This window comes from Medicago sativa, chromosome 7 (genome assembly GCF_051527215.1).
Source record: "Medicago sativa cultivar Bolivia chromosome 7, Bolivia_mono, whole genome shotgun sequence".
NCBI classification, from domain to species: Eukaryota; Viridiplantae; Streptophyta; class Magnoliopsida; order Fabales; family Fabaceae; genus Medicago; species Medicago sativa.
In genome coordinates, this window is record NC_140755.1 from 32,237,348 (window position 1) to 32,264,052 (window position 26,705).

Sequence of the window (26,705 nt, forward strand, 5' to 3'; positions counted from 1 at the left end):
TGCATATCTACAGGAGAGATGTTTAAATTACAAAACATTGTCATTCTTCGTAATTTCGAGAACGAAGATCGCATAATAAGAATTTTGGTTCTTCATTGTCTAATGCTAGTCTAGTGAGGAAGAAAAAAGAAAAAAAAAATTAACCAAGAAACACTTATTCTTCATTCGCATGTTCGTCACTTGACCGAAATGCATACTCGATTAACACAAGATGAAATGCCAATAAAATAAAATAAAATTAGTGTTTCAATTATTCACACCATCTAACAAAGAAAATGTTAGATCCTCGTTTGCGTGTATAAAGGGCGCATTCTCTTTTAAGAAGATGATTTCAGGACTCAAAATTCAATGCCTTATCTACCCTCGCTTATTAAAAAATTACAAATTTGCAAAATCTATTGTAAGTGTAAATACATAAATATTCGAAATAAACTGGAACCAATAATGAAACACCCAAACTCGTGCTTCGCACGGGTTGAACAACGTATCTTGTAAAAAAATTGTTCCAAAGAAAAAATGAGCAAATTATAGAATATTGCACAAACATTAGAAATATTTATCAAAGCCTAACCAAGTTTTGGTTCATGAAAAGAGCATATATTTTGTTAATGAGACCAGGAAAACAACGTAATAATTAAGATGAAATTACTAATTGGAACCAATAATGAAACACCCAAACCCGTGCTTCAAACGGGTTGAATAGCGTATCTTATAAAAAAAATTGTTCCAAAAGAAAAATAGCAAATTAAGGAATATTGCACAAACATTATAAAATATTTATCAAAGTCTTACCAACTCTTGATTCATGAAAAGGGCATATATTTTGTTCATGAGAACAAAAAAAAACAACATAATAATTAAGATTAAACTAATTGGAACCAATGAAGGAACCAATGATGTGTAAATTACAATTACATTGAACAACGTATCTTGTAAAAAAATTGTTCCAAGGGAAAAATAAGCAAATTAATGTATATTGCACAAACATGAGAAATATTTATCTAAATATTTATGAAAGGCTTTCCAAGTCTTGATTCATGAAAACAACATATATTTTGTTCATAATACCAGAAAAACATAATAACAATTAAGATGAAACTATTTGGAACCAATGAAAGAACCAATAATGTGCAAATTACGATTACATATCAGCCAAAATTATAAAAGCGAGTGTAGCTGTCACCAAGTTACCAAAAAGGGATTAACACCAATATTTACATCACACAAAATGAACCAAAGAAACAACATCCCCAAGTCAAAATAGTTTTGGATTAGAGTTCAGGCGATTTGTCAAAGTGGCGGATGTTGAACAACGAAGTTCTATTTGGGAACAACTTGAATGTGTATGTTTTTAGGTGGTTGTTCAAGATCAAAGATTAGTTTACCACCTATCTCTAACACATGTTTTCGGCAAAAGCTGAACTATTGGCCATGACTTGCTATCTCCGCAGTAATCAAGCGACACTTATACCTCTTTTGAGTTTGGTCATCAATGAGTAAAGCTCTTTCATTCAACTTAGTTGATTTGATGAAGACTTCAATGTTATTTTATATTCCTAATAATTTCTTAATGATCTCTAGTTTGTGGTATCCACTATCCATAGGATAGATTATTTACTTAACTTTTCAGATCATGAATGTTGTAAATAAGCCGACCTTGCTTTTCCTTTAATGCTTTATCACTCCCAATAAACTTGTATGAAATAGCCTCTATTTATTGGGATTATTTAATCAATCATACTCATATTTGTTAAGGTGAAAAGGAAGAATTACAAAAGATGAGAACTAAAGGAGACCTCCTAAACTAAAGAATGAAATTTAGATGACAGATGAAAATACAGAAGATTATTGTAACAAAGCTTTCAAATCCCTCGAAATAATGAAAGAATATAAAAAAATAACCCTGCAAAAAAGCTTTACACCGATCTAATAAGGCCATGTTGTGAATTTCAGGATTAAGTACCCTGAATTTGTTTATGTTTAGATTGTAAGTATGGGGTTTAAGCCCCTTTTTCCTCAGAGTAAAAGAGATTTATAAGAGTAAAGGCTGGAGGGATTAGCGAGGCAGTTACTCATTAGCATTATTATTAAACTGTACAACTATAATTGTTCTCCTTCTAAACCGCTAAAAACGGATGCAATGGTGTTTATGTTCATTCACCAAATCTGTTATGAATAGAAATCACCTGTCACCCTTCTCTTACCCCCTCCCCTCCATTCAAGCCATAACATCTTAACAAAAAAAAAATCTCTTTTCAATTAACATTCTCTTTCTTGGTTGTTAAGACTTTTTGCTAAGATGTTATTTTTGAATGGGAGGACTGAGGAGATAGGAAAAGGGGATTGGTGATCAACCACTTAGTTAAATACCTCGATTTAAAATGGAAGTGTTAATTGGATTTTAGGGACTTACTCTGTCATATTTTTGCTCCACTCCAAGGTTTGCAATGCCACCACAAAGTAGGGAAGTTCCAAGCACAAGAAGAAGGTTTGAAAGGATGGAACCTAAAAGAGAATACTTACAACAACAATTTGGTTGCTGCTAAGAGCAAATATTGCTATTATCAGTCACCAATATTCCCACATGTTGCATTAAGAAGCCCTCCAACTGTAATAATAGAGAATACATAAACATTTAGCTTCACATAATCAATTATATTTAAACATTTAGCTTCACATAATCAATTATATTTAGCTTAGTTCAAAATTAAACATTAATCAATGTGTTATGAACAATTTTATATACGTGTAGGACCAGTGAAGAAGACAATTTGTCTGCAAAATTTGAAGTAACAATCAGCATACAATCTAATATCTGTTTGTTTTTACCTGTTGTCCCGCTAGTGTACAAAATCAGTGCCGAATCTTCACCTAATCCAAAGGATATGAAAAACAAATGATGAGAAAGAATTGCCTTGGAAAACTGATACGGAGATATTCTACTTCATCCATTTTTAAAAGCTGAAAATGTGATATTCTTACTTGATCTTTCGACATTTTTCAGGAAAATTCTGTCTGCATCAATTTCCCCATTTTGTGAATGTCCAATTCTACTCTTCTAAGAGGAATTATTAGGAACAGGCAGAATATGGAAAAACTGAGAAGAGGTTTTATTGGCAATGCTTTGCATTAATTCACCATGATCTTCAGTACTCAATATAGAAGACACATCACCAACTTTTTTCTTCCTTAGGTAAGTTTCATTTTGAAGCATATTTACATCATATATACTTTTCACGAAGGAAAAAAAATCTACAAATAAACCAGCTATTTGAAAATTTCATATAAAAGGTACCAAGATAATGTCAATGGAAAATTAATATAGTCCTGAATTCTTAATGTTCACAAGCTAAACATTAAACAGACAAAAGAAAGGAGATGTTGTATAAGAAAAGTGAGTGTTTGCAAAGCATACCGAATTCTTCATCACATAGAGAAGCTCTACTTCTGCATAGCTGAGTGCAAGTGGAACAGCAACACCTCCACTAAACCAAGTCGCGAGTATTCCAGCAACAAATTCAGCAGACGGTTTCGCAACTATTCCTATTCGAGCTCCACCAAGATTTCCCTGGATTTCAATGCCATACATAATTTGACTAAACGATTCTTTTGTACATAAGCAAGAATGTAGTACATCACTCACATAGTTACAAACTCCCATCATAGACTAAGTATTCAATTAACCTTAAATTTTTAGCAGATTGATAAAAACAAAATAACCTCAACTTTTATTCTCCTCAATACATTGTGTTTCGACTGTCCTCAGTTAAATGAACCAAATTCAGAGAAAAATTGCTATATCTGGCCAAGGCCACAAAAATATCTTGTGCATTAACAAACCTCACTCCAAAATAAAAACACCAAACAAATCTTGTGCACCAAGAAACCTCATTCCAAAAAGGAAAGCAGTTATCAAAAAAGGTCCACAACATAAATTCAAGACACAGCTACACAACATAAAACACCATATTCCCACTCAATATAACAAAGATAATAAAAGAGAAACAACTCAAGGATGCCCATTTCCAAACACCTACCAGTCCAGGATTGGTGATTGCCAAAGCCGCTCCCCTGCAAGAACCACATCCATACATATATAAGATAAACCTTATTGACTTCATCAATTTCACCCCATTAGTACATCACGCACGCAAGGCACAACCATCAGACATGTTTACATCATTAACCTATAATAACTATCAAGTTAGGATGCTGACTAACCTGCAAAAAATTTCTCTTTTGTGACCAATGCCTAGGTGCAGGTACGGTGTTACGATAAGATTTCAAAAACACCAGCAACTTAGGATCTGCTGCAGTAGCATCCCAAACCTGAAAATGAAATTATGAAACATCATTTGCATAACGGCCTCAAAAGAAGCGGATACCCAACAATTTGAAACTAATTCTGCAATATAAAACACTCCTACCACAACAACATCAGGTCTTGAGCTAACTTGTTCTAGTTCAGCAATTTTCATTCTTCGTTGTCTAATTTTGCGAATTGGTAGTCTCACAACCTGCAAAAAAAGATGCAATGAAATCAAAATATTGAATCATATAGAAGCATCGTATGAAGCATATAGAAGCATATTCTATAACAGAACTATATATCCAACCAATTTGAAAATGATATTACTACTTCTGATAAAAGTGGTAATAGTAATATCACAATTTGAATGATTTGTTGTCAATTTGAAAAAAATAGCACCATCATACCTTCCAACAATTGCAGGTTATGGCTATGCCAATGACTCCATAGAGTTGCTAGCATCATTACCGAAAAGCATTTTAAACTTCAATTCATTGTTAGATTTACCTGAAGCAGCAGTGTCCTCAAATTCATTATCAACATCAGCCCCAAATAACTCATTGACATCATTCACCTCAATTTCGACGCCTAAAAAAATAATATCTAATTAAAAATCTTTATATATGAATGCAGACCAATTATAGTGTTCACTAATGATCAGCTTTTATATATAACGATGGACATTCTTCGATCCTATAGACTAAAAACATACCTGAATTCGACGGTACATTTGAATCTTCGGCATTATATATACAGCAAATAAGCCATCCATCCATCCCTAAGGGTATGTCTGATATATATACAGCAAATATATGGAGAAAAGATGATGAGATTCGATATTTTATATCGCAATTAAAGTATAAAAGCAAACATTGCATACTGATGAATCACAATTTGATCATTTTTATATTCAACTTGATCACAACTTAATTAAATTTAAGATTCTCCTAATATTGATTGTTTCCTCCGTGATACAATTTATTTCAGTGTCTACTGAGTCAATAGCTTGTTTTGAACTTTGACCAATTCTACTCTCACTATTCTTATTACTCAATTCCATAAAACCCTAAATAAAAGAGGGCTCATCAAGGACTCCCAAATCAAAGGATCAGAAGCATCTAGCAATTCTGAAACAAATCAACATTGATGTATGATGCCAAATTTAGTTTTCAGTTCCTAACTAAATCACTGTGAAAGTGAGAGTGGTGATGGAGGTCTCAGTGAATTATATGTAGAAAAACTATAATGAAGCAAAACTAAAACAACACATGAAAAATTAGAAATTAACCCTTTTTTTCCTCTGTTGACTGCTTGCCATCATATCAAAAGCTGCTTGTCCATCCTCAAATCCATTGTCCATCTAAATTTTCAATAAAAGGGTGTGTGTAAATAACAAATAAGTAATGGATTTAAAACATTAGATTTCAAAATTAATCAATGTACAAAATACATATTTTTCAGTAATCATTCTAAACCAAAAAAATCAAAAGATACTTCTAAACCCATTATTTTTATCTCAGACTAAACCCATTATTTCTTCTCTCTCAAATTTTTTCACTTCTTTTGTGGTTGCAATTTTAACTTATGATATACAAACTACAATCACTAAACAACAACCCAAAATCAAAAGACCAGACCCTCAATTAAAATCAAAGATACAATTTTCTGAAGATATTTAAGCAGAATTAGAACCACAAACATTAGCATCATCAAAAAACTTTGTATATCATAAAACCCCTGTCATTCCAAATCAACTAATCAATGCAAAATAACAGTGAAACACAAAATTCAGGCACAAAACTAATGAAGACACAGACACTGAAACAAACCCTAAACTCACTAAAACAAACCCTAAAATCAAACCCAAAACCAAGAAATGAAACCCTAAAATCACTAAAACAATTTTCTGGAGACATGCAAGCAAACTTACAACCGAAACACATAATTTTCTGAAAATTTCTCATAAATTTTTTACAAAACAGAATCAGTTAACAACAACACAAAACCAAGGAATCAAAACCTCAATTAAAATCAAAAAACCCTTTTCTGAAAACATGCAAGCAATAACCCTAACTCTAATTCAATTTACACATGCAAATTCTGAAGGAGACACTCTTTACACACTCAGACGAAGCCTCACCGATCCTGATAATGTTCTTCAGAGCTGGGTATGGCGGAGACGGCGAGGTACGGCGGTGAGAAGAAGATCGCGGCTGAGAGAGTATCATTAGAGAGAAAGCAGTTTTGTTTGTTTAGAGAGAACGCGTTTTTGAGGTAGTGGGAAGGAATGAATTGAAACATACCACAACATATATATGGGGGAGATGGTTATTTACCAATTTACGAAAATACCCCCAAAGGGGCAAAATAGTAAAAAAAACGGACATTTATTTTTATATTTAGTTTAGTAGATATTGTATACTCCTTATTTATCCAAAAACAAGAAAACAAGTAGGACCACATGTTCCTAATGTGAAAATAAGTCCTACTTCCATTAAGACATGATCACCTTGGCAGCATCAACTAGAAATATTTACTTACTTATCTATTTTCAAATAATAATTTTTATGATTACTTATCTATTTTCAAATAATAATTTTTATGTTATTTGACCCAAAAAAAAGAATTTTTATGTTATAATTTTTTGTCAATTAATTTTTGTAAATTACAGATAATATTAAGCTTTTTTTAAGTAGAAATACTATTTAGTTGATTACATTGCAATAACCTCCGGCATATTGTTTTTTGACAATTTCGTAATGCATCCAATTAGCTTCTCGAACGGCTTATAATATTTCAGATTATATAATACGAAATGTGTAAAAAAAAAAAAATACGTTAAAAATACCCTCCAACACCCTACACTTTTACCAATTTCATAGTCCTAACTAGATGTGGAGGGTGGGAAAAGAAATTCCCTATTCTTTTATGGGTTTGAGCATGATCTCTTATAGCAGGAAGAAGCCCAAATGAAGAAATTAGGCCTATGGTCTTTGTGTTCAAGAGTTTCTTATCCCACCTCCAACCTTCTCACATATCCTATTTGGATTATAAAATTCAAAATATATGGTGTGTCGGGAGGGTTTTTGAGGGTGTTTTACGTTTTTAGGATTCTATAATCTGAAATCTATAAAACACGCGAAAAATCAGTAGGGTGAGAAAATGGTCTTTTTATGTTTTTGTGAATGATGACAATAATGGTCCAACTACAAAATAATGAAAATTGTTACCTTCACCTTTAGACTTTTCAGCCACACTCACATTTTCTCAAATTGACAACTCAAATTAAATTTGTTTTTCTTCGTCTTTGTGTGGTATCTGTGTTTGATCTGATGTGATGAAAACAACAATCTCCTTTTGTTTCTTGTGTAAGAAATATTTTTAAAAAAAAATCTATAATTTCTCTTAAGATTTTTTAAACATGTCCATTCCAGTGTCTTTTATTTCAAAGTCTTTCACTCCCATTATCACTAAAAAGCAAACAACATTTAAGTTGATTATTGGTGGGATGATATTCCTTATTTCATTAGAGAAGACTTTATTCATAGCTAGGATTTTCTTATTTTATATTTATTTGCCATTTAAGGTTTTGGTTGTGGCCCCTTCCCTTTTACCTAAAAAAAGAAAACACCAAACAACATCAATAATATTTTCTTTTTAAACTATGTTTAATGTATCTATGTTTTTCAAAATATATGGTAAAGGTCTCGTCCTTCAATATCATGATCGGGTTGGTGACTAGGTTAGATCATGAATAGAAAGAAAATAAAAAATGTCTCATAAATAAACTATAGAGGAATACGAAAAAGTGTCCTTAAGACATGAGAACAAAAATTTATATAGTGATGAAAAATGGTAAATTCAACTTTTAAAAAGTTGAAATATTGTTGTTTCCAAATTTTTGATTTTATTAACAAGTGTCTTTAAAACATTGATTTAGGACATTTGTTAACATGACCCATATATTGGTTACAATTTATTTTCTAAAAATTGGTCCTCAATTCAAACCGGCCTAACCGTTTGGGTTATGATTCAGCTTGTCCAACCGATTGAATCACGGTTGAACACGATTGAATCACGGTTGAACAGGATAATGTATAAATAATAAATATTAGTGCTAAATTTTACAGGTAATTCATCAAAATAATTACTAATAATAAAGTATATATTCATAAGTCCATAACAAATACACACAATAAATCTATGCGTTAATTTTTATTTTACAAAATAGACATAGCATTTCATTAATAATCAAATATGGATGCATGTGGTGGATTTGGAGACACCGTAACCTTATGTGTCTCAGCAATGAAGCTTTGTCACTAACCCGTCTCAGTTGCAATATTTACAGTTTGTCTGAAACAATAAGCTCCTCCTTTCTCAATTCGGCAACCGTCTCTTCCTCTTCAAGACTTACTCAATGAAATTTTAACAACCATCCGTGCACTATCTTGAACGTAGATGGCAGCTGCAACGGTGACCCCATCCGCACAGGATTTGGAGGAGTTCTCCGCAACCATTCAGGCGTTTTCATAGCTGGATTTTCGGGCTTCATTAACCACTCTCAGGACATCCTGTTTACATAACTTTCAGCTCTCTATCAAGTACTTAAATTGGCAATCAGCCTAAACTTTGAGGAATTGGCTTCCTATTCAGATTCTCTCCTCACCGTCAACCTCATAAAAGGATGATTTAAATCATTTTCATGTTTATGTTGTTCTCATCCAGAACATCAAAGACCTCATGAGTTCAAGAAATTTCTCTCTTCAACATTAGCTCAGAGAAGGCAACCCGTGTCCAGATTACATGGCCAAGCTTGGAGCCTCGAATGATGTCGATTTGGTTATCCACTCTTCCCCCTAGAGGGGCTGCTCCCTCCGCTTCGGACGGATGAACTAGGATCGCTTTTTATTAGGCGCTAGTTTTTGTTTCTTTTGCTGTTTTTGTTTGTTTTTGCTCTTTGATTAGCCTTGTAACCAAAAAAATAAAATATGGATACATGTAAGCATATCAATAAAAAGATAGAAATTAGATAAAAATGTGGTCACTCTTCTAAGATTATGAACAACCTCATTATCTTATCTTTAATGAACTCAACATGGGAGTTTCTAAAATGAGAAGATAAATTATGCCTACAATCTCTAATAATAGCGTCAAAATTAGACGCATCTCCTTCAAAAAAAAAAATAAAAATTAGACGCATCTAAATTGTTGCTATTAACACTGTCTATCACTTGTTTGGAATCTAACTCGAATACCACATTACTAAGTTGTAAATCTCTTCCCTACTTCATAGCATGGAAGAGTCCTAATGATTCTCCAATATCAACATCAAGAATAGGAGAAATCTACTCAATTTTTGCTAGTACAAATTGGTCTATCATCCTGTATACACACACCAATACCCACTTTACAGCACGATCTCGAAAAAGAGACGTCAACTTTGCCTTTATATCGTCGTATAGGAGGTCTTGTCCAAGCTGCATTATGCTGACTCATGTCTTGGTTATTGCTATTGTTACGCACATTTTGTTCATTTCTCCATCCGGTTAATAACGATTACGATCGCACCACAGCTCTTGCGGCAGTTTCATTTCTCCAGATAACATCATTCCTTTCTTCCATATTGCCCATATAGTGCAAGCAAAAACAAAGTTTTGTGGTTTGCACTCAAAGTCTGCATAATATCAAAGATATTATTAGCCACAGAAGAACGAACTATGATTCAAGACCTGAAGTATAAAATTCCAAAAACAAGCCTTTGCCACTATTTTGACATGAGAAAAATAAATGCATACTATCTTCGACACCTGTATCGCAACGCACAATTATTTGGGCTATTGACTCCTCGATCATAAAGCCTATCTCTTGTGGGCAATTACCAAAGCCCATTCTTAACTAACCCTAATATTTTTCTCATTCAACTAATATTAGGGTTAGTTACAAAGTTGTTAAGTCGAAAAATATACAAAGTTCTTATTTAGTTCAATAAAAATATAGTGACAGGACAAATCTCTAACGAAAACTAACATTTTTTTCAGCTTAACAATTATTAGGTAGTGTGAGCATTCTTAACCATTCAATGGAAAAGTTGTGATGGCTGCATTTTCCTTTACGATTGTTCTTAAAAGCTCTCATTTTATTTGCTTATTTTGATGCTCTCAAGATTAACCATCCGGGTCGAATTTGCTCAGATTGACCAATCCAAAGATAAAAAAATTCTTAAAAAAATCTAAGTATGCATTTTACACTTTTGAATTGGCCAATTCTGATGTTTATAAAATCTTGAAAAAGTTGTTGCTGGTGAATTCTATGGTAGATATTGTTTTGTACAAAAATAATTAGAGGAATTTTAGTTATTTGAATTGCAAATGTAGGTATACATTACCAATTGTAGGGGTATTTTTACCAAATGGTAATTTTGCTATCACCAATCATATGTGTAACTCCAATTTATGCAGATCAAGAAGGACTCTGTTTTTTCAGCCACTTAATAATTACATTGACTGGCTGTTCTAGCCAATTTGACATTTGTGTTTTATATCCAGCATGATACTACCCAGATAAAAATTGACACTGCCCAAAAATACTGAGCAATTTAAACCATTGCAATACATGCTAAATTGCTAATATATGGAGCTCAGTCACTAGTTTTGCAAGACACGCTAATCAGACTAAAATTATATAAGTTGCTAGGGGAATTCCAACTCCTTCTTTTATACATTTTTAATGCTGATTTTATCATTAACAGCATGGGTTTAGTTTTTTAAAATGAAAATTCAGGTCACTAGACCTTATAAGTCTAAAATTGCTATAACATTTCTGTTAGGAATCAGGTGGTATTGATAGGGTAACTGCTGATGCAGTCAGTTATTTTAATATACAGTTATTTAGGAGCAGTTAGCAGTTTGTATAATATGCAGTATTTGTATTGATTAGGAGCAGTTAGACAGTTTATGCAGTAATTTGTATTGATTAGGAGCAGTTATATGCAGTTTATGTCCTAGTATTATATATAAGGCCATTTGGCCACAACTGAAGGATTCAGAATTATTCAGTTAGGAACCTTACTGGTTTTGGGCAGAAAGAGAGAGAGAGAGAGAGAGAGAGAGAGAGAGAGAGAGAGAGAGAGAGAGAGAGAGAGAAATGTCTCTTCTCTGGGGAGTTTTTGCTCTCAGATTACAGAGGCATAAATGCATAATCTTCTGTAATATTTTCGTTTCAATCTATACTACTATTTCTTTTGTTTCTCTTTAATTCGGGTTCCTATCAATGTTCAATATGTGTCGGTTCGTGTCGGTGTCAGTAACTGACAGCTGCCGGCCACTGTACACGCCTTCAATCAAAAGAGTCGGTGCTACGGTGGTTAAAACAAAATAAACAATTTGAAAATTTTAACCTAAAGAAAGGAGTATTCAATTTGAGTTCCATCACAAAGTAAACAATAAAACTATACAACAACGCAAGTCTTTTCCTACATTGATGTCAGTAACACTAATCAAGCGACACCATTATCTTTCACCAAACAGAAGTCTTAATTTCAATTTTCAGAATATAAAATAAAATAAAAAAATAACATAAAATCACAAGTAAGAACATGAATTGTAGCAATGAGCAGAAGATAACACAAGAATAACATACGTGCAAGTGTAGAGATTCTCCTTAATCATCCTCAAGTGTCGACAAGACAACCTCGCTCACATCTGCAAAATTACACGACAACCCAATAGCTCAAATGAAACTCAAAAAATAAAATAAAATGTTATATAACAAATAAATGAAGCTTAAATGTTGGGTGCCTTATCATGAAAGCTGGAAGATTTGGAGTGTTCATTGGACTTTGTGCGTTTATCAATAGAAGTTGATGAAATCACTTGTTCTCTGTCACTTGTCAAATGGTTAGGATACAACTTCATGACAAAGCAACAGTGTGGAACCATTTTGTCAGTAAGCACCATAACATTTTGTCAGTAAGCACCATAAATATTTTCAGAACAAGAACGGTTGAACAATATGTGTACATTCGTTTATGCTTGAATCAAGTAAGCTTAGATCATAACTCACTTCCCCGCCTTTTTAGCTAATAATGAAATAATCAAATCTTTGTCAAAAATAACAAGTATCTTCCGCATACAAGCCATGTTAGAAATGCAATTAAGTGGCAACAAGGCTCCACCCCGGAGCTTTCTTGAGTTTCTCTTCTTTCATCATCTTCCTCAGTCTCGAAACCTCCTGCCATTGTCCAGCCTCTGCGTACATATTCGACAAAGAAACATGAACTCCATGATTATGAGGGTCCAGAGTAAGAATTTGTTTCACCACTCTTTCAGCAACCTCGGTGTATCCATTATTCTTGCTAGCTGCCAACAAAGCTCCCAAAATAACCACGTCAGGTTTCCATGGCATCCCTTTTATCATTTCCTCTGCCTCTAGCAACTTACCCCCTCTCCCAAGAAGATCAACCATGCACCCATAATGCTCAATCGTCGGCTCAATTCCATACACAACCTTCATCGAACAAAAAACCTCACGTCCGACATCAATCAAACCTGCATGACAACAAGCAGATAAAACCCCAACAAACGTGACAGCATTAGGAACAACAATCTCCTCCTTCTCCATACACTCAAACAAACCAAGAGCATCTTCAACATGTCCATGAGAAGCCAAACCACAAATCATAGCATTCCAAGTAACAACATTCCGCTCAGGCATTTCATCAAACAACTTCCTCGCCGTCAAAATATCCCCATTCTTCGCATACATATAAACCAACGCGGTCCCAAGAATAACTCCCACTTCAACCCCTTTCACTCTCATAAACTCATGAATCCTTTCCCCAAGTTCAAGACAACCCGATCGAGCACAAACCGACAACACCGAGGCGAAAGTAGCACCATTAGGCTCAAACCCAACATCAACCATCCTCTCAAAAAGATCCAAAGCCTCATTATAACAACAATTCTGAGCATACCCACAAATCATCGTGGTCCAAAGACTCAAATTTTTCTCAATCATTTCATCAAACACGTAACGTGCATCAACCATATCACCAGAAACAGAATAACAACGAACCAAACCATTCCCCACATGACAATCAAAACACAACCCGAATTTCACCACATGTGCATGAACCTGTTTACAATGTGGCAAACCATTTGATAGCGAAGAACAAGCTTTGAGGAGAAAAGGGAAAGTGTGTTTACCAGGGATAACACCATGTCTACGCATTTGGATGTAAAGGGAGAGAGAAATGTGGGGTTGTTGTTGTTGATGATGAGCGCGAATGAGAGTGTTCCACATGAAGGAATTGGGTTTGTGTAACGAGGAGAAGATTCTAGAAGCGTGTTCGAGGTTACCGAAAGGGGAAAGAGCGAAAGAGGAGAATAAACGGCTTGCAGCGAAGTGGTCGTTGATGCGGGATGTGATGATCATTTGAGCGTGGATTTGTTTGAGGTGTTGTATGGTTGTGGATTTGTCTGCGAGGATTGCTAAGGTAGGAGGGTTTTGATTTTGAGGTGGAGATGGAAGAGTTGATTGAAGCCACGATGATGATGTTGAGAGGGAGACGGTGGTTGGTGTGCGGTGGTTGACGAAGGATGGCAGTTTTGGCGGCAACATTTGAAGGAGTTCTCCTGCCTCCTCTACACATTTGTTAGCGGCAGGCAGAGCAGTGTTACGTTATGTAAATGTAAATGGTATCGTTAACTAGTGCCACGGGCACTAGTTAAGGAAACAAAAAAAATAAATATTTGCATTGAAAATATCATTCTTTACATTTTTTAAACTTTCATTACACAAGTTCTAAAATAATTATATTATATTTGGTTTCCTTAACTAGTGTCTCAGAGGCGCTAGTTAACATTTTTCAAATGTAAATGGGGTAACAGTTTCAGTGCACCCTTTTTTTTGTCTAATAGCCTAGTGGTTAGAGCTCACACAATTAATTAAATGTAGAGAAGTGGGGTGTCTGGGGTTCAAACTCCGGCCCCTGCATAAAATATACAATGTTCTTACCAACTGAGCTAAGTTCATGGGGACCAGTATGAGTGCACTTTATTAGTCAAAAATATTACTCCCACTTGTCCTTAATATAAGAAAAGTTTTCAAAAAAATATTTGGTCCTAATTACTCCCTTCGTTCCTATGTGTAACCCCCCTTTATTTTTTTCACATTTCATACGAAAAGTTGTTAGTGTAATTAATGTGTCTATTTTGTGTGTTAATATTACCAAATTGTCCTTTGTTAATGTATGGGTATCAGTTTCAATCAAAGTGATTTGTCTTCAATAATCAAAAACGTCTTTTTCTCCCAATCGAAGAGGATGATCGCAAATGACATTTTTTGAGGGCAATTTGTTAGCCTGCATTTTTTAAGAGCTATCTTAAATGCAGTCAAACTAGAGTTGACCTTATGATCGAAAGAATCAGCATTATTCTCATATTTAAATGTTTGGTTGAAGGATTGAACTTAATAGAAATATTTAAAACATGGATACAGTTCGACAGGCAGATAGGTATCGAAGGAAGTTTGGTTCTCCGTAAGGTCAAGCAACGGTTATGTCGAAGTAGCCAATTATTTGAAATTCAAATCGAACGGATCTTTGCCGTTTTTCAGCAGTTATGGATTCAAATCTTAATCTAGGTAATTATTCTTCTAGTATAAATAGTAGTTTTCGTAAGGAAAACGGGTCACAAACCAATCATACACAAAGACTTACACTCAAATTGTCCGCATGAAAGAGAGAACATGTGTACCAATTTACATTCAATCAATGCAATTTAAGTTTGTTTTCTTAAATGTCTTTACAATTTACTTATTTCTTTCAAGCAATTTATCTTACTTTCATTTAGAAGTGACTTCGACAGATTTAACTAAGTTAAATTCGATAGTTATCTTCATATTTTTACTAAGTTCTTCAAGAACATTCATAAATTTCTGGAAAATAACAAACACAATATGTCCTTAAGATTTATTGGTTAATCTTGCAAGTAATTAATTTTAAACCAGCGGTTGTTTACCAAAAATCAGTGTAAACACAAACATAGAAATATAACAGTATATAAATATAGGATACAATGGGTTCCCTAGAAAATTGAGAGTCTTGGGTCTCTTCCTCCAAGAATTCGAGAGTTTGGCCTCTCCCAAACCAATATTCAGTCCCCAAATAAAATGCCTACTGATTTTTCATTTGATTTCCCAATTTATTCAACAATTTCTAAATAGTAACTGCTGCTTAATAACATAATAACTGCATCTTAATAACATGATAATCAGATGTCTAACACATCATAAGAACACTACAAAGTAGAGTCATAATATAGCTGGCTAATCCCGTTTTGTATCCATGTATGCAATCCTAGCTAATGAGTATTTTGAACTGCTTTTTTTTTCTTTCTATATAAACAATGCTCAAATGAAATTCTTTTTGGAATTCTAACTTATGACTCTCAACATAGGTGTCAAACACATCAATATTGTCAAATAGTGTTAGGCTCCATAGGGTAATGCTTATGTTGATTGTCACGTGCTCATTGTATTCACAAACGAAGTATTATTGAGTTTGAGTTTTTATATCTAATAAAGTATTACAAAGTGGTAATGGATTAGTATATCGTTTTTCTTTTTGTTATCTAAAATATTGGATTGTATAAAGGATCCAAATGTTGATTGTAATATAGGATTGTAATGTTGTAGAGTGTAAAGTATTAAAGTTAACTGTTAATTGTTTGTCTTTAATATCTTTTGAGTCAAAGATAAAAAAAATATAAATTTTCAAGTTCGGTGGGCATTTTGCACATATTTGCTAAACTTTAGGGGTGTATTTGCAAAACGTCATGTTGACTAACAGAAGAATTTGATGGAGGGGGTAAATTGATTAACGTGCAATTTCAGGGGGTAATTGAAGTTTTGTTAATGTTAGGGGAGTAATTGACGAAACATACAATTTTGGGGAGGTAATTGCCTATTTACTCGTTATGTAAATGTAAATGTAGAGAAAATTTACACGACTGTAGTGTTACTTGCTTCTTTCCGTCTCATTTTAATTTTAATTGTTTCTATAAAAAGTTTATTTTAAAATAATTGTCATTTTAGAATGTCAATATATTATCTATTATTTTTTCAACTACTCCTTGCGTGCTAAAATATGTATTGTTTTAAATTATATTTTTTACAATATTAATACAATAATTATTATTATTTTCCACTAAAATTATGAATATATATCAAAGTATCTCGTATATTATTAATTGTATATATTAAAATTGATCTATCCGGTTAGAACGGTTGTGTAGAATGCTCCGATGATCGGTCACGGCTTCCGATGCGGCGCGAAGTGTCTTTTGCGGTGGAACGAAGGGTGCCCGTAGGCACTTAGCAATCCGACGATCAATTCAGTATGGGAACTGAGAGAAAAGTCTTAGGAGAGTTGTGTACCTTGAGGGTGTAGCAAGTTCACCCTTATATAGACGTGCTCTTAGCATAATCGTCTCCGAGTTATGCGGCTTATGATTAGGAATTAGAGCGGACACGTGTAGCGTGATCCTCACTTGGAGGCGTGCTCCAGTGTGGCACGACGCAGACGAGTTGGCATGCTCCTTTAAATGCAAAGCTTTGAGACGACATTATATTGTACACGTGTAGCCGTGTGAGTGGTCCAGAACAAAAATAACTGAAAAAAATTATATTTAAGGATAAAAAAAAATACCAAAATAACTATTAAAAACATATTTAAGTTATTAATTTTTTTTTTTTTGAAATTTTAATATAAAGGTTGATAATCCCTTCCGATTTTGAACTTTTAAGTTTTACCATTATAAGATCTTTGACCCGTAAGCACGCGATTTTTTTTTTTTTTTTTATGTTATTAATATGAATGTTCTGAGTCTGTTCAAAGATTCATCCTTTTCGTTTTTAGCGAATTTGCATTATATCGATGTACTCTTTCAATTTGAATGAATGAATATCTTTTATTCTGTAAAAAAAAAAAAAGTTTTACCATTATAATTAGATAGAACTTTGACCCGTAAGCACGAGATTATTATTATTAGAGTATTACTTTTCCCACCCTATGGCCTCCTCGCGCGCCCTGTAAAAATTCCAAAAATACCCCTGGTCCGGATTACATTTTTCGAACCAGATTGTTAGTGTTTCCGGATTATAAAATTCGGACCAATTCGATATGCACATTTTGTGTCTTTCTTTGATGTCAAGGGTCTCTGTTGACCGTTATACGACCCCCGCATAAGCTGCAAAGCAATTGCAGGGGTCGTATGACCGGTCAACAATGACCATGACACCACAAACACTCCTAAAAGCTACCTAAAAAACTTAAAAAAATTGAAGAAAATGTAAGAAAGGAGGTGAAGAAGAATGAAGGAAAATGTTGAAGATCCATGCCTTTTTATAGTCTTATATAAGTCATAGGTCTTAATTACGGTCAAATAAAACGTGTTCCACATTCAAAACCGTAAAAAAATGCATTCAAACTCCACTAACCGGCCTAACCTTTGGTGAAACGTCACCGGCCAAAATGTTACTGAGGGTTTCCGGAAAATACGATCCGGAATGCATGCAGTGATTCCGGATTATATAGTCCGAACTTCACCTGACCCTTTATTTGGATCGTTTTCGTTGTGAATGCCTTGGAAAAAAATAGATCAAAGATACATAACATAAATAAAAGCAACATAAGACAAATAAACAGTTAAAAAAAAACATAATAACATAAATAATGAATCTTCTGGGAAGGTGGTTCGAAGATGAGCTTTTGAACTCGATCTTGCCGGCCTGCCAACTGACATGTTACGATCGGCAGGCCGACATGATCGAGTTCATAAGAACCTCTTCTTCGGAGTTAGATCTGCAACACAATGAAGAAAGGCAAGGTGTTTTCAAGAGGATCCTGCTGCCTTGCCAAATGACATATTCATATGGCAGGCAGCAAGATCTAACTCATAGAAACCTCTTGATATTTTTGAGTTATCTATCTATCAAAGAGGCATCAAGGACTATCTATATATTTTTGACAGCATGCTGAGGATCTTCATAATGCAGTCAAATAGAGAGCTAACTCATCCATTCGCGGCCGCATTAGAAAGATCCTCAACTTGATGACAAAAATTTGCATGGTTTGCTTTGTTGTGTTTGTGTGTTTTGATGGTATTGAAGGTGAAAATCGGAGAGGATGTATTTATAGAGGTCCTTGGATGTTGTGGACCACATAAACTCTTAGTGCAATGTGGTCCATACAAAAGAATCCTATGCTGAGGAATTCCGGATTACGTATTCCGGAATACACTTGCGCCCTGTGGTTTCCGGATTTAGTAATCCAAAAAGCATATATTTGGTTATTTTTATCTCATCTTTGCCGTAAATTAAAACATAATAACGCCGCACGCAATTAAATTCAACAACAGATAACTAACACGCAATTAAAACATAATGCAACAACTTAATTCAACAACACATTACTAACATTCAATTAAAACAACATAAAACACGCGATTAATTAAAACATAACACATTATCATGGATCATTCAAACTAACTTCTTCCTCCTCTGGTCCCTCCAGCAGAGCCCTGATCTCTTCGTAGTTCCTGGGCCGGTGCAAACTTTTCAGAATTTGTTCAGTAGATCTAACCAAAGAAGCGTCCAACTCGATCGGTCCTCTAGCGCTGTGTTGACCAAAGACAGAGAACATGGTTCTCACGTCGTCGTCGTTTGTGAGTTTCATCCGGCTGAAGCGAAGAGATCCGGCTGAGTCGGACAATGGACATCGATATTCGACACCGACCACCCTCCTTGTGTCTATGCGGTTGAGTTGACGGTTGATTTGATCCAGCTCATCCTTCAGCCCGGAGAGGGTGACATCGTCGCGAATCCTAAACAGATGGGGTGGTGTTCCACCGTTGTAGTAGACTGCCGCTACCTTGGTGTTCGGATCAAAGCTAGGGAATTCCATGAATTTTTTTTCCTGGTGTAGTTTACTTGTAATGAAATCAGGGACCCCTATTTATAGAGGCATTTGGGCGCTATGGACCACAAAAATTGTCGGTGCAATGCAGGCCACACAGAAGAATCCAATGCTGAAGCAATCCAGATTATACAATCCGAACCAACCCTCACCATACACAACGTCCCAAGTTTCACTTTGGGACACCCCATTATCGTCTTTTTCCGGAATACGTTATCCGGAATGCATGTCTAATCCTGATTATATCTTCCGGACTGCAGCAGAAGCTTTAGGCCGGTGGTCTGCACCACAAAGAAAACGTTTTTCAAACGTTTTGGGCGGTGGTCAAGTGTAAAAACACGTTTTTTGACCGGCATTGATGGCCTCCCACACGTTTTTTAACCCCCCCTCCCCTATAAATATGGTTCATTTTCTCAAAAATTTTTACACCTACTTCTTTCTTCTCTTCTCCTCTTCTACAACGATGTGTTTACATCGTTGGCCTTTCATATAAAGAGGCCTCTTTGGAAATCCATCAGGGGTCATATGATCGGTCAATAGGGTAGGGGTGAGTCTGAATCTGAGGTGGGTTTGTCTGGGTGTCATGTTGACCATCATGGTCTCTTGTTCCCTAGAGGCACCTGTGCCCCCTCTGTCTCCCCACCAACAACATTTCTTCTTCCCCGCCATCTTCTTTCCTCCCACCCTCTTTCCTCTCCACTAGTGGCTGAAGCTGAAGCTGGAGCTGGAGCCACTGGTATAGCTTATGTAATAGGATAGGATTAGAAATAGTTTTAGGATATTATGTAATAAGCTTAAAAAGCTTGAAAGCTTGAAAATTATTGTAATGTATTGTTCATATATTAATAAAATGAATTTTTTTTTTATGTTTTTGTCTTTTTATTTATGTTTTTAGTTTATTTCCATTTTGTTTTACGAATTGTAGACCTTACAATTGCAAAAGTTCTAATAAAACACTATTCCGGATTATATAATCCGGAAACATCTGCAAATTTCTAACAATGTAATCCAGAAAACATAATCCGGACAAGGGGTAAAATTGGAAAAAAAATAGGGCGCGCGAGGAAAGCCATAGGGTGGGAAAAGTAATACTGTTATTATTATTATTTTAGCAACGTAAGCACGAGATTATTAATAAACACAAAAGAGGCTTGTATTGATAGAATATTAATGGAAGATATCATCCACAAAAAATAATTTTTGATATCATAAGAGTATGCTTGTATGGTTTATTTAGCCGTAATGACAGAGTTAGCTATTGGTGTAGAATTTGATGCCACAAGTTAGTTTGGGCGAACGCAGTGGTGTACAGTATGAATCATCATCGCAAGTAGAGTGAACAACATACATTAGAGTCAAGACAACGAAGTGGCGCGAAAGAATTACCCGCAGCTGTGGTTGTCACTTCCTTTACGTCAATCCGTAACAAACTTTCAACTTCAAGCCCCAAATAATAATATCATCACGCTACACAATCCGCATTCCATTTCTCTCTATCTCTCTCTCATCGCTTCTTACAATTCCATTTCCATGGCTTCCTCCGTTTCTTTCTTTTCTCAGCCATTCGCTTTCCTTGCTTCGCCTTCGGCTAGAGCCCGGTTCGGTGGTGGCAACTCAAAGATCCGATCAATTCGGGTTCAGAATAATCACAAACCAGCTGAATTAACTGTTTCTAGACCTTCTGCTGCTTTAGCCTTTCGTGACCTTGATGCTGATGATTTTCGTCACCCTGTTGATAAAGAGGTTTTTTTCCTCTTAACTGATTCCATTTTGTATCATCAATCCAAACATGTCCTTAGTTCTCATGCAACTTTTAAAGGAATTGAGAGATTCTAGCTTGAACCGTTCAATTTTTAGTTAATGCTCATGCTTATGTAGCTTTTTCTAAGTAGCTGACACTTCAGATTAAAGGTGTGTTTGGTGTCTCAGTGTTGTGTCTGTGTTCGAGATATGTTCTTAAATTATTATGCATCGTGGTACATGTATGTGTCAGGATAGTGCTGTGTTTATGTTAGTGGTTTGTATATTTTTGTTCTTCATGAGTACTAATACTTTGTTGCTTGATTTTGTTTTTTATTTACAGAATACGTTGATGCTGAGAGCGATTCCGGGATTGAAAGAAGTGGGAAAAGCTCTTCTAGGTATTGAACATTTGCAGTTTACCTTTGAACTGTAACGAATATCTGATCACTTGATCGAGTTGATTTTCATGATAACATGAGTTTTAATTTTAAGCCATTAATCATTTAATAGCTGATAGTGGAACTGTCCCTTTTTCATTTCGGGTTTGCTGATTATTATTATAAATTCATAGAAATAAGAGGCTGTTTAAGAAAATGGGTTAATTTCAGATAAATATGGCTGATGTGGCTGCAATTGTAGTTGTATGGAGACATCAAAAACCTTGATTCTACGGCCACAATCACAGCCACGGAAATGTATCGCTAAAATATTGTAAGTTGGAGATTAGAAGGACAACTTGTATTCGATATTTGAAAAATAAAAGATTACGAGTCGTGCATGGGGGGTATATGACTTGCATGCAGAAAGAGAATTTAAAAGCATTATTGTACGCCACGGTAGCCAATTGGCAATTTAAGTGAGCTAGAACTGATAAAGTATTGATGCGGAATGCGCGCAACACAAATGAACATAATACTTATTTATGTAATAGGAATTGGTGACATGTCAATCTTCTATTGACTTGGTACACCCAAGTCGGAAACACCAGGCTTATACAAGAATTAGGAGGGAACCCGTGCTCAGCACATGTTGCTGGAAATAAATTTAATGCGAAGTTAACACGTGGTACGGCCCAGATTACCTAACCTTTTTACTGGGATGGGGTACTCCCGTCCCAAATTTTTTAGAAGGATAGAAGTGAAAAAGTTATTTTTGAAATTGTGAGTTATATCCGGGAAATATCACTTCTATTCAATATTTTAAAAAATAAAACTTGCACGTTGTATACAGATAATATTACTTTCATGCTATAAATCAAATGCCAGCCCTATATGGTATATACTACTTCATACTTATTTACGGATCATGCAAGTTGTATGTGCTATATTTAGGTGGAGGGGCGAGATGTTTGTTTTTGTTGTATTTATTTTAATTTAATAGCAAGGACTTGGTGTCTGTTCATGATGTTGTGTGACATGATTGCACCATGGTTATTGTTTTCCATTTATAAAAGCTTTGTTCATCTGAAATGTTCAGCTGGATATCAGGATGATGACACGTCTTCTATATGCTGCACTATTTGTGAATTTTTGCTGCTTATATGCTTGCTTTCAGATCCTAGTGGGAAAATTGATTTGTTGCTGTTGTTGTATATGCACACTTTCAAATGCATAGCTTTTGATCCAGTTACTCAGGTTATGACATGGTCCCCTTTATATGAGTTGCAGGAACTGTAACAGAGCAGGTCATGCTCCTTGAGAACATAGGGACATCCGTCCTTGTCTCCAAAAATCAGGTATCTTTAACAGTCAGTGAAATAAAATTTCTTCAATGTGTGATCAATAAAGAAATTGCATTCATGTAATATAATAGATAAAAATATAACTGTGTTGAATAGTATTCAACCCGCATCCTAGTCGAAGTTTTGTGTTTTTTTTTTGGTTAAAATCCACTCTTACTATATGAAAAGGGATAACGATATGTTCATGATAAAATGTGCATGCATTTATCTTTATAACAAGTGCAGATATTTCCATGTATAACAATATGTGATGTAAAAACTACAGATTGACATTTTGACATAGCCTAAAAGAGTATGTGTGAACTCCGTTTTCTTTTATGTTATTTCCTCAAATGAAGAATAAGTGTTGATCCCATTGCGAATGTATTTCTATATACAATGTGCACCAGTGAATTAACTTGCTCCTCTACTTGTTACCAACTTAGTAATGGTTGCTCTGATTAAATATACGAAAGCTGATTAGTATCTTCTCTTCAAATTTTACCATTTCTGTCATTTCCGCGCAGTTCAGCTGTATGGCATGATGTCACCTGTAAATTATGTGACAAAACCATCCAGTTACTCTGTATTTATGTCACCTTATGCCACCTCATTGAACTAACTAATGTTGTGTTATTGTGGTATCAGCTTTCTGATCTTCACAACTTAATGGCGGAAGCTGCAGAAATATTAAATGTCAATGCCCCTGATCTATATGTTCGTCAAAGTCCTGTGCCAAATGCATATACATTAGCTATAAGTGGTAAACAGCCATTTGTCGTTATTCATACTAGCCTAGTGGAGCTCCTGACAAGAGCTGAATTGCAGGTTCTAATTTATTTGTAGTTCTTTTAAATTTTCTACCCAATTTCTTAACTAGTATAACATCCAAGAAGTTTTCTCCCCATTCTTCATGGTAAACAAGCAATAAGTTTGCAAGAGTTAGACTTTGACGTGAATGATGTTGGATATGGGAACCATCATTTCAAACTTTCCTTATCAATTTTTTAGTCAAACCCTGTTTTGATTTTATATTCATTGTTCTGGTTTAAAAATACTATTGACTTGCCATCAATTTACTTTTCACAGGCTGTTTTGGCTCATGAGTTGGGTCACCTAAAATGTGATCATGGTGTGTGGCTTACATATGCAAATATTCTAACTCTTGGAGCCTATACTGTACCTGGTACGTGATATGGAGCATTTTTTAGGTTTTAATAATGTGTATGTATATAAGGCACATGGTTATACTTATAAGTTATTCTGAAGATTTTAATTATGTTGGATGTTCACTGTTTTGTCTGACACCTATGGATTGAACTGGGAAAGAAATACATGTTACTCATACCACATAATGGCCATAAAGATCTCTCTATAATGTCATAATCCTTGTTTTCATCTTTGAAAATGTTGTTTATCTATACCTAGTACCTACATATAAATGGGATACTAAGTTTTGGTACAACAATTCTTTCTTTCAATTTTTTCTTTCATTTAAACTATTCTATTTGCAATTTTGTCCTTCTTTACCCAATCAAATAATTGGTTTTTATCAGACAATCACAAAATCGTATAACTTACATTATTTTTATCGAGAAAAGTGAACAGACGAGCACATTAGTGCCATTCTGTGTGCTACTTTTAATAATTGATTCATATCTGATGCCAGCTATTCCAATTCGTTTAATAATCACCTCCATTTGTTTTAGGTATTGGAGGTTTGATAGCTCAGGCTCTGGAAGAGCAGATATTCCGCTGGCTTCGAGCAGCTGAATTAACTTGTGATCGTGCAGCTCTTCTTGTTGCTCAAGACCCTAGGGTATGCTGATGTCAAAATTCATAATTTATCTGTAGATTGGTTTAAGCAGAATTTCTGTATCATTTGTTGGTGTGATTATTAAGTATTTGTTTTCCAACCCTACAAAAGGTTGTCATCTCTGTCCTCATGAAATTAGCCGGTGGATGCCCGTCTTTGGCTGATCAACTAAATGTCGATGCATTCCTGGAGCAAGCTCGCTCTTATGAAAAAGCTGCTTCCAGCCCTGTTGGATGGTACATAAGGTTTGTAGAAGTAACTAGTAATCTCTGTAGTCTGCCACCGATATTAAAGTTGAATCGCAACTTTTTCATTTAGAAGCTGAATTTTTCTTTTGATTAGGAATGCTCAAACAAGCCAACTTTCGCATCCTCTGCCTGTTCTACGTGCTAGTGAAATTGATGAATGGTCAAGAAGTTCAGCTTATAAATCTATTTTGAAACGTGGAATACCTATTCGATCACACCAACAGCGAAAATTCTAGCAGTGCCCACATTGTTCTAAATGCACAACAGTTCAATGTTCTTCATGGTTAGTTTCTTAAAGCTCTGCAATTTCTGTTTTATGTTTCTATGCTTCATCTGAGTCAGTATTGCTAGTACATCAGACAATAATCATTCATCAGTTTGTACAAGTGATAAATTATAATACATGTTTGAACTTGTAGATTGTGCACATATATAATATACGATGGATTGCATCTAAGTATAAAAAGAATATATAGTATATTTCCCATCAGTACCAGTAATATTAACTTGATAGAAACCCGAACTTATGAGAAACAGAAATTATATTACTTCTGCCGTCTCGTTGCTAGTGTCTCATTTGGGTTGCACACAATCATTAAGAAACTGATCAGTTGTATTGATTTTAATCATAAAACGAGTTTCATTTACTAAAACATCCTTATTTGTAGTTAGTGAAGTAGTTAGAGTGTCAAGATACAATAGATAAGGATATACTTAAGAAGTATGCCTGTGATGTTGTTCTTAAAAAACTCTGCCTTTTCCTTGCATATAATATGCTATTAATTTGTTTGATATCTATCCATTACCATTACATACTTGATAACCTTCATTTCTCACTAATTTTTTATTTTTCTCTTTACAAAACATGTAGTGCAATGTAGAAATGGTGAAAGGTCCAGAAAAGCATTAAGTTTTTATTCAATTATGGATCTACAGCTGCTGCAAAACTATTACCTCACACCGGGGATCAGTAAATCTATACCTGTATATTCATTTTGATTGTTATTATATTAATCAAGCTGTAAGTAGAATTTTGATGATAAGAGGGATTATTTCTAGAAATTCTGCCCCTTTGAAACCAAAAATTACTTGTATATTCTAGATATTAACCGACAAGTTAGAAACTCATCTATGTAAATTTCATGATCGAAAGATTTAAATGATGTACCCTGTATATACATTGTATAAATAATTTTGTAATATTGATTTTGGTTAAAAGTAAGTTAAATATCAAGTGCCTAAATGAAGTAAATTTAATGGTAGAATTAGATTTTTTTTTTTAAATAAGCTCAAAATTATGGCTTTTAGTTAGAATTTAGAATTTATTTAAGAGACAAATAATGTCATAATTTGTTTTTGACACAATTAAATATTTGAAGTCCATGGTATAAAACGACCGAGAAATATCGAAAGAGATGTAAACCATCATATGCAAGCGGAGGTGGACTCAATGTGATAAAAAGGTATTGTTCAAAGTATAGGAAAAGCTTGATCGTACAACAGTATGATCATTGATGTTGTATGAGACATAGTGTTGAACAACAATCTATTATCATGTAAGTAAGATTATCGTAGTGTAAAGGCGAGAATGCTATGCTGGATGTATAAAGATACTAGACTAGACCAGATAAGATTATGAAGGATAGTATTAGAGATAGAGTGTGATATCAACTATTCTGTTTGAATATCAGATTCCATAGTTTTGACATGTAGATTTTAGAGTAATTTTTTTTTTTGTTAAATAGTCTAAATGTGAGAATCACACATCTTAAGTGTAGAGAAATAGAGAATCCCGAGTTTGAATATGTGTCTCAACATATCAAATCTTTTGCAGCTACCAATTGACTTGTACTTACTATATAAATTGCATAGTATTGAAAGTACATCATTGA

The 26,705-nt window shown here is 34.5% G+C and overlaps 4 protein-coding genes and 1 pseudogene across 9 annotated transcripts; 2 read left to right on the forward strand and 3 right to left on the reverse strand.

The window, feature by feature from the left end:
- Positions 1 to 1,034: 1,034 nt before the first annotated feature.
- LOC146905673 (putative CoA ligase CCL8) lies at positions 1,035 to 6,588 on the reverse strand. 4 transcript variants are annotated; one of them, XM_085723834.1, is made up of 10 exons: positions 6,450 to 6,588; positions 5,598 to 5,669; positions 5,022 to 5,099; positions 4,817 to 4,897; positions 4,428 to 4,517; positions 4,222 to 4,329; positions 3,416 to 3,568; positions 2,983 to 3,058; positions 2,830 to 2,871; positions 1,035 to 2,608 (listed from the first exon to the last, which is right to left on the reverse strand). In XM_085723834.1, the coding sequence occupies exons 4-10, from the start codon at positions 4,877 to 4,879 to the stop codon at positions 2,565 to 2,567; spliced, it is 576 nt and encodes a 191-aa protein (XP_085579960.1). In that variant the 5' UTR covers positions 4,880 to 4,897; positions 5,022 to 5,099; positions 5,598 to 5,669; positions 6,450 to 6,588; the 3' UTR covers positions 1,035 to 2,564. The 4 variants fall into 4 exon arrangements, with proteins under 4 accessions (XP_085579960.1, XP_085579958.1, XP_085579959.1 ...); XM_085723832.1 differs by having other exon boundaries at positions 2,409 to 2,608; positions 2,747 to 2,871; XM_085723833.1 differs by having other exon boundaries at positions 2,409 to 2,608; positions 2,747 to 2,871; positions 4,717 to 4,897.
- Positions 6,589 to 8,519: 1,931 nt separating this feature from the next.
- Positions 8,520 to 9,231, forward strand: LOC146905674 (uncharacterized; annotated as a pseudogene).
- An 88-nt stretch (positions 9,232 to 9,319) lies between these two features.
- LOC146905675 (pentatricopeptide repeat-containing protein At5g56310-like) lies at positions 9,320 to 14,009 on the reverse strand. 3 transcript variants are annotated; one of them, XM_085726604.1, is made up of 4 exons: positions 13,516 to 13,971; positions 12,109 to 13,444; positions 11,951 to 12,012; positions 9,320 to 9,986 (listed from the first exon to the last, which is right to left on the reverse strand). In XM_085726604.1, the coding sequence occupies exons 1-2, from the start codon at positions 13,528 to 13,530 to the stop codon at positions 12,464 to 12,466; spliced, it is 996 nt and encodes a 331-aa protein (XP_085582730.1). In that variant the 5' UTR covers positions 13,531 to 13,971; the 3' UTR covers positions 9,320 to 9,986; positions 11,951 to 12,012; positions 12,109 to 12,463. The 3 variants fall into 3 exon arrangements, with proteins under 3 accessions (XP_085582730.1, XP_085582729.1, XP_085582728.1); XM_085726603.1 differs by having other exon boundaries at positions 12,109 to 14,009; XM_085726602.1 differs by having other exon boundaries at positions 11,951 to 14,009.
- A 4,830-nt stretch (positions 14,010 to 18,839) lies between these two features.
- Positions 18,840 to 19,274, reverse strand: LOC146905676 (uncharacterized). The gene has a single exon (XM_085728606.1). The coding sequence runs from the start codon at positions 19,272 to 19,274 to the stop codon at positions 18,840 to 18,842; it is 435 nt and encodes a 144-aa protein (XP_085584732.1).
- Positions 19,275 to 20,526: 1,252 nt separating this feature from the next.
- Positions 20,527 to 26,056, forward strand: LOC146905677 (Peptidase family M48 family protein). The gene is made up of 9 exons (XM_085723563.1): positions 20,527 to 21,029; positions 21,370 to 21,427; positions 22,697 to 22,764; positions 23,398 to 23,577; positions 23,839 to 23,935; positions 24,459 to 24,568; positions 24,677 to 24,810; positions 24,908 to 25,096; positions 25,685 to 26,056. Exons 1-8 carry the CDS (start codon positions 20,817 to 20,819, stop codon positions 25,047 to 25,049), a joined length of 1,002 nt encoding a protein of 333 aa, XP_085579689.1. The 5' UTR covers positions 20,527 to 20,816; the 3' UTR covers positions 25,050 to 25,096; positions 25,685 to 26,056.
- Positions 26,057 to 26,705: the final 649 nt, after the last annotated feature.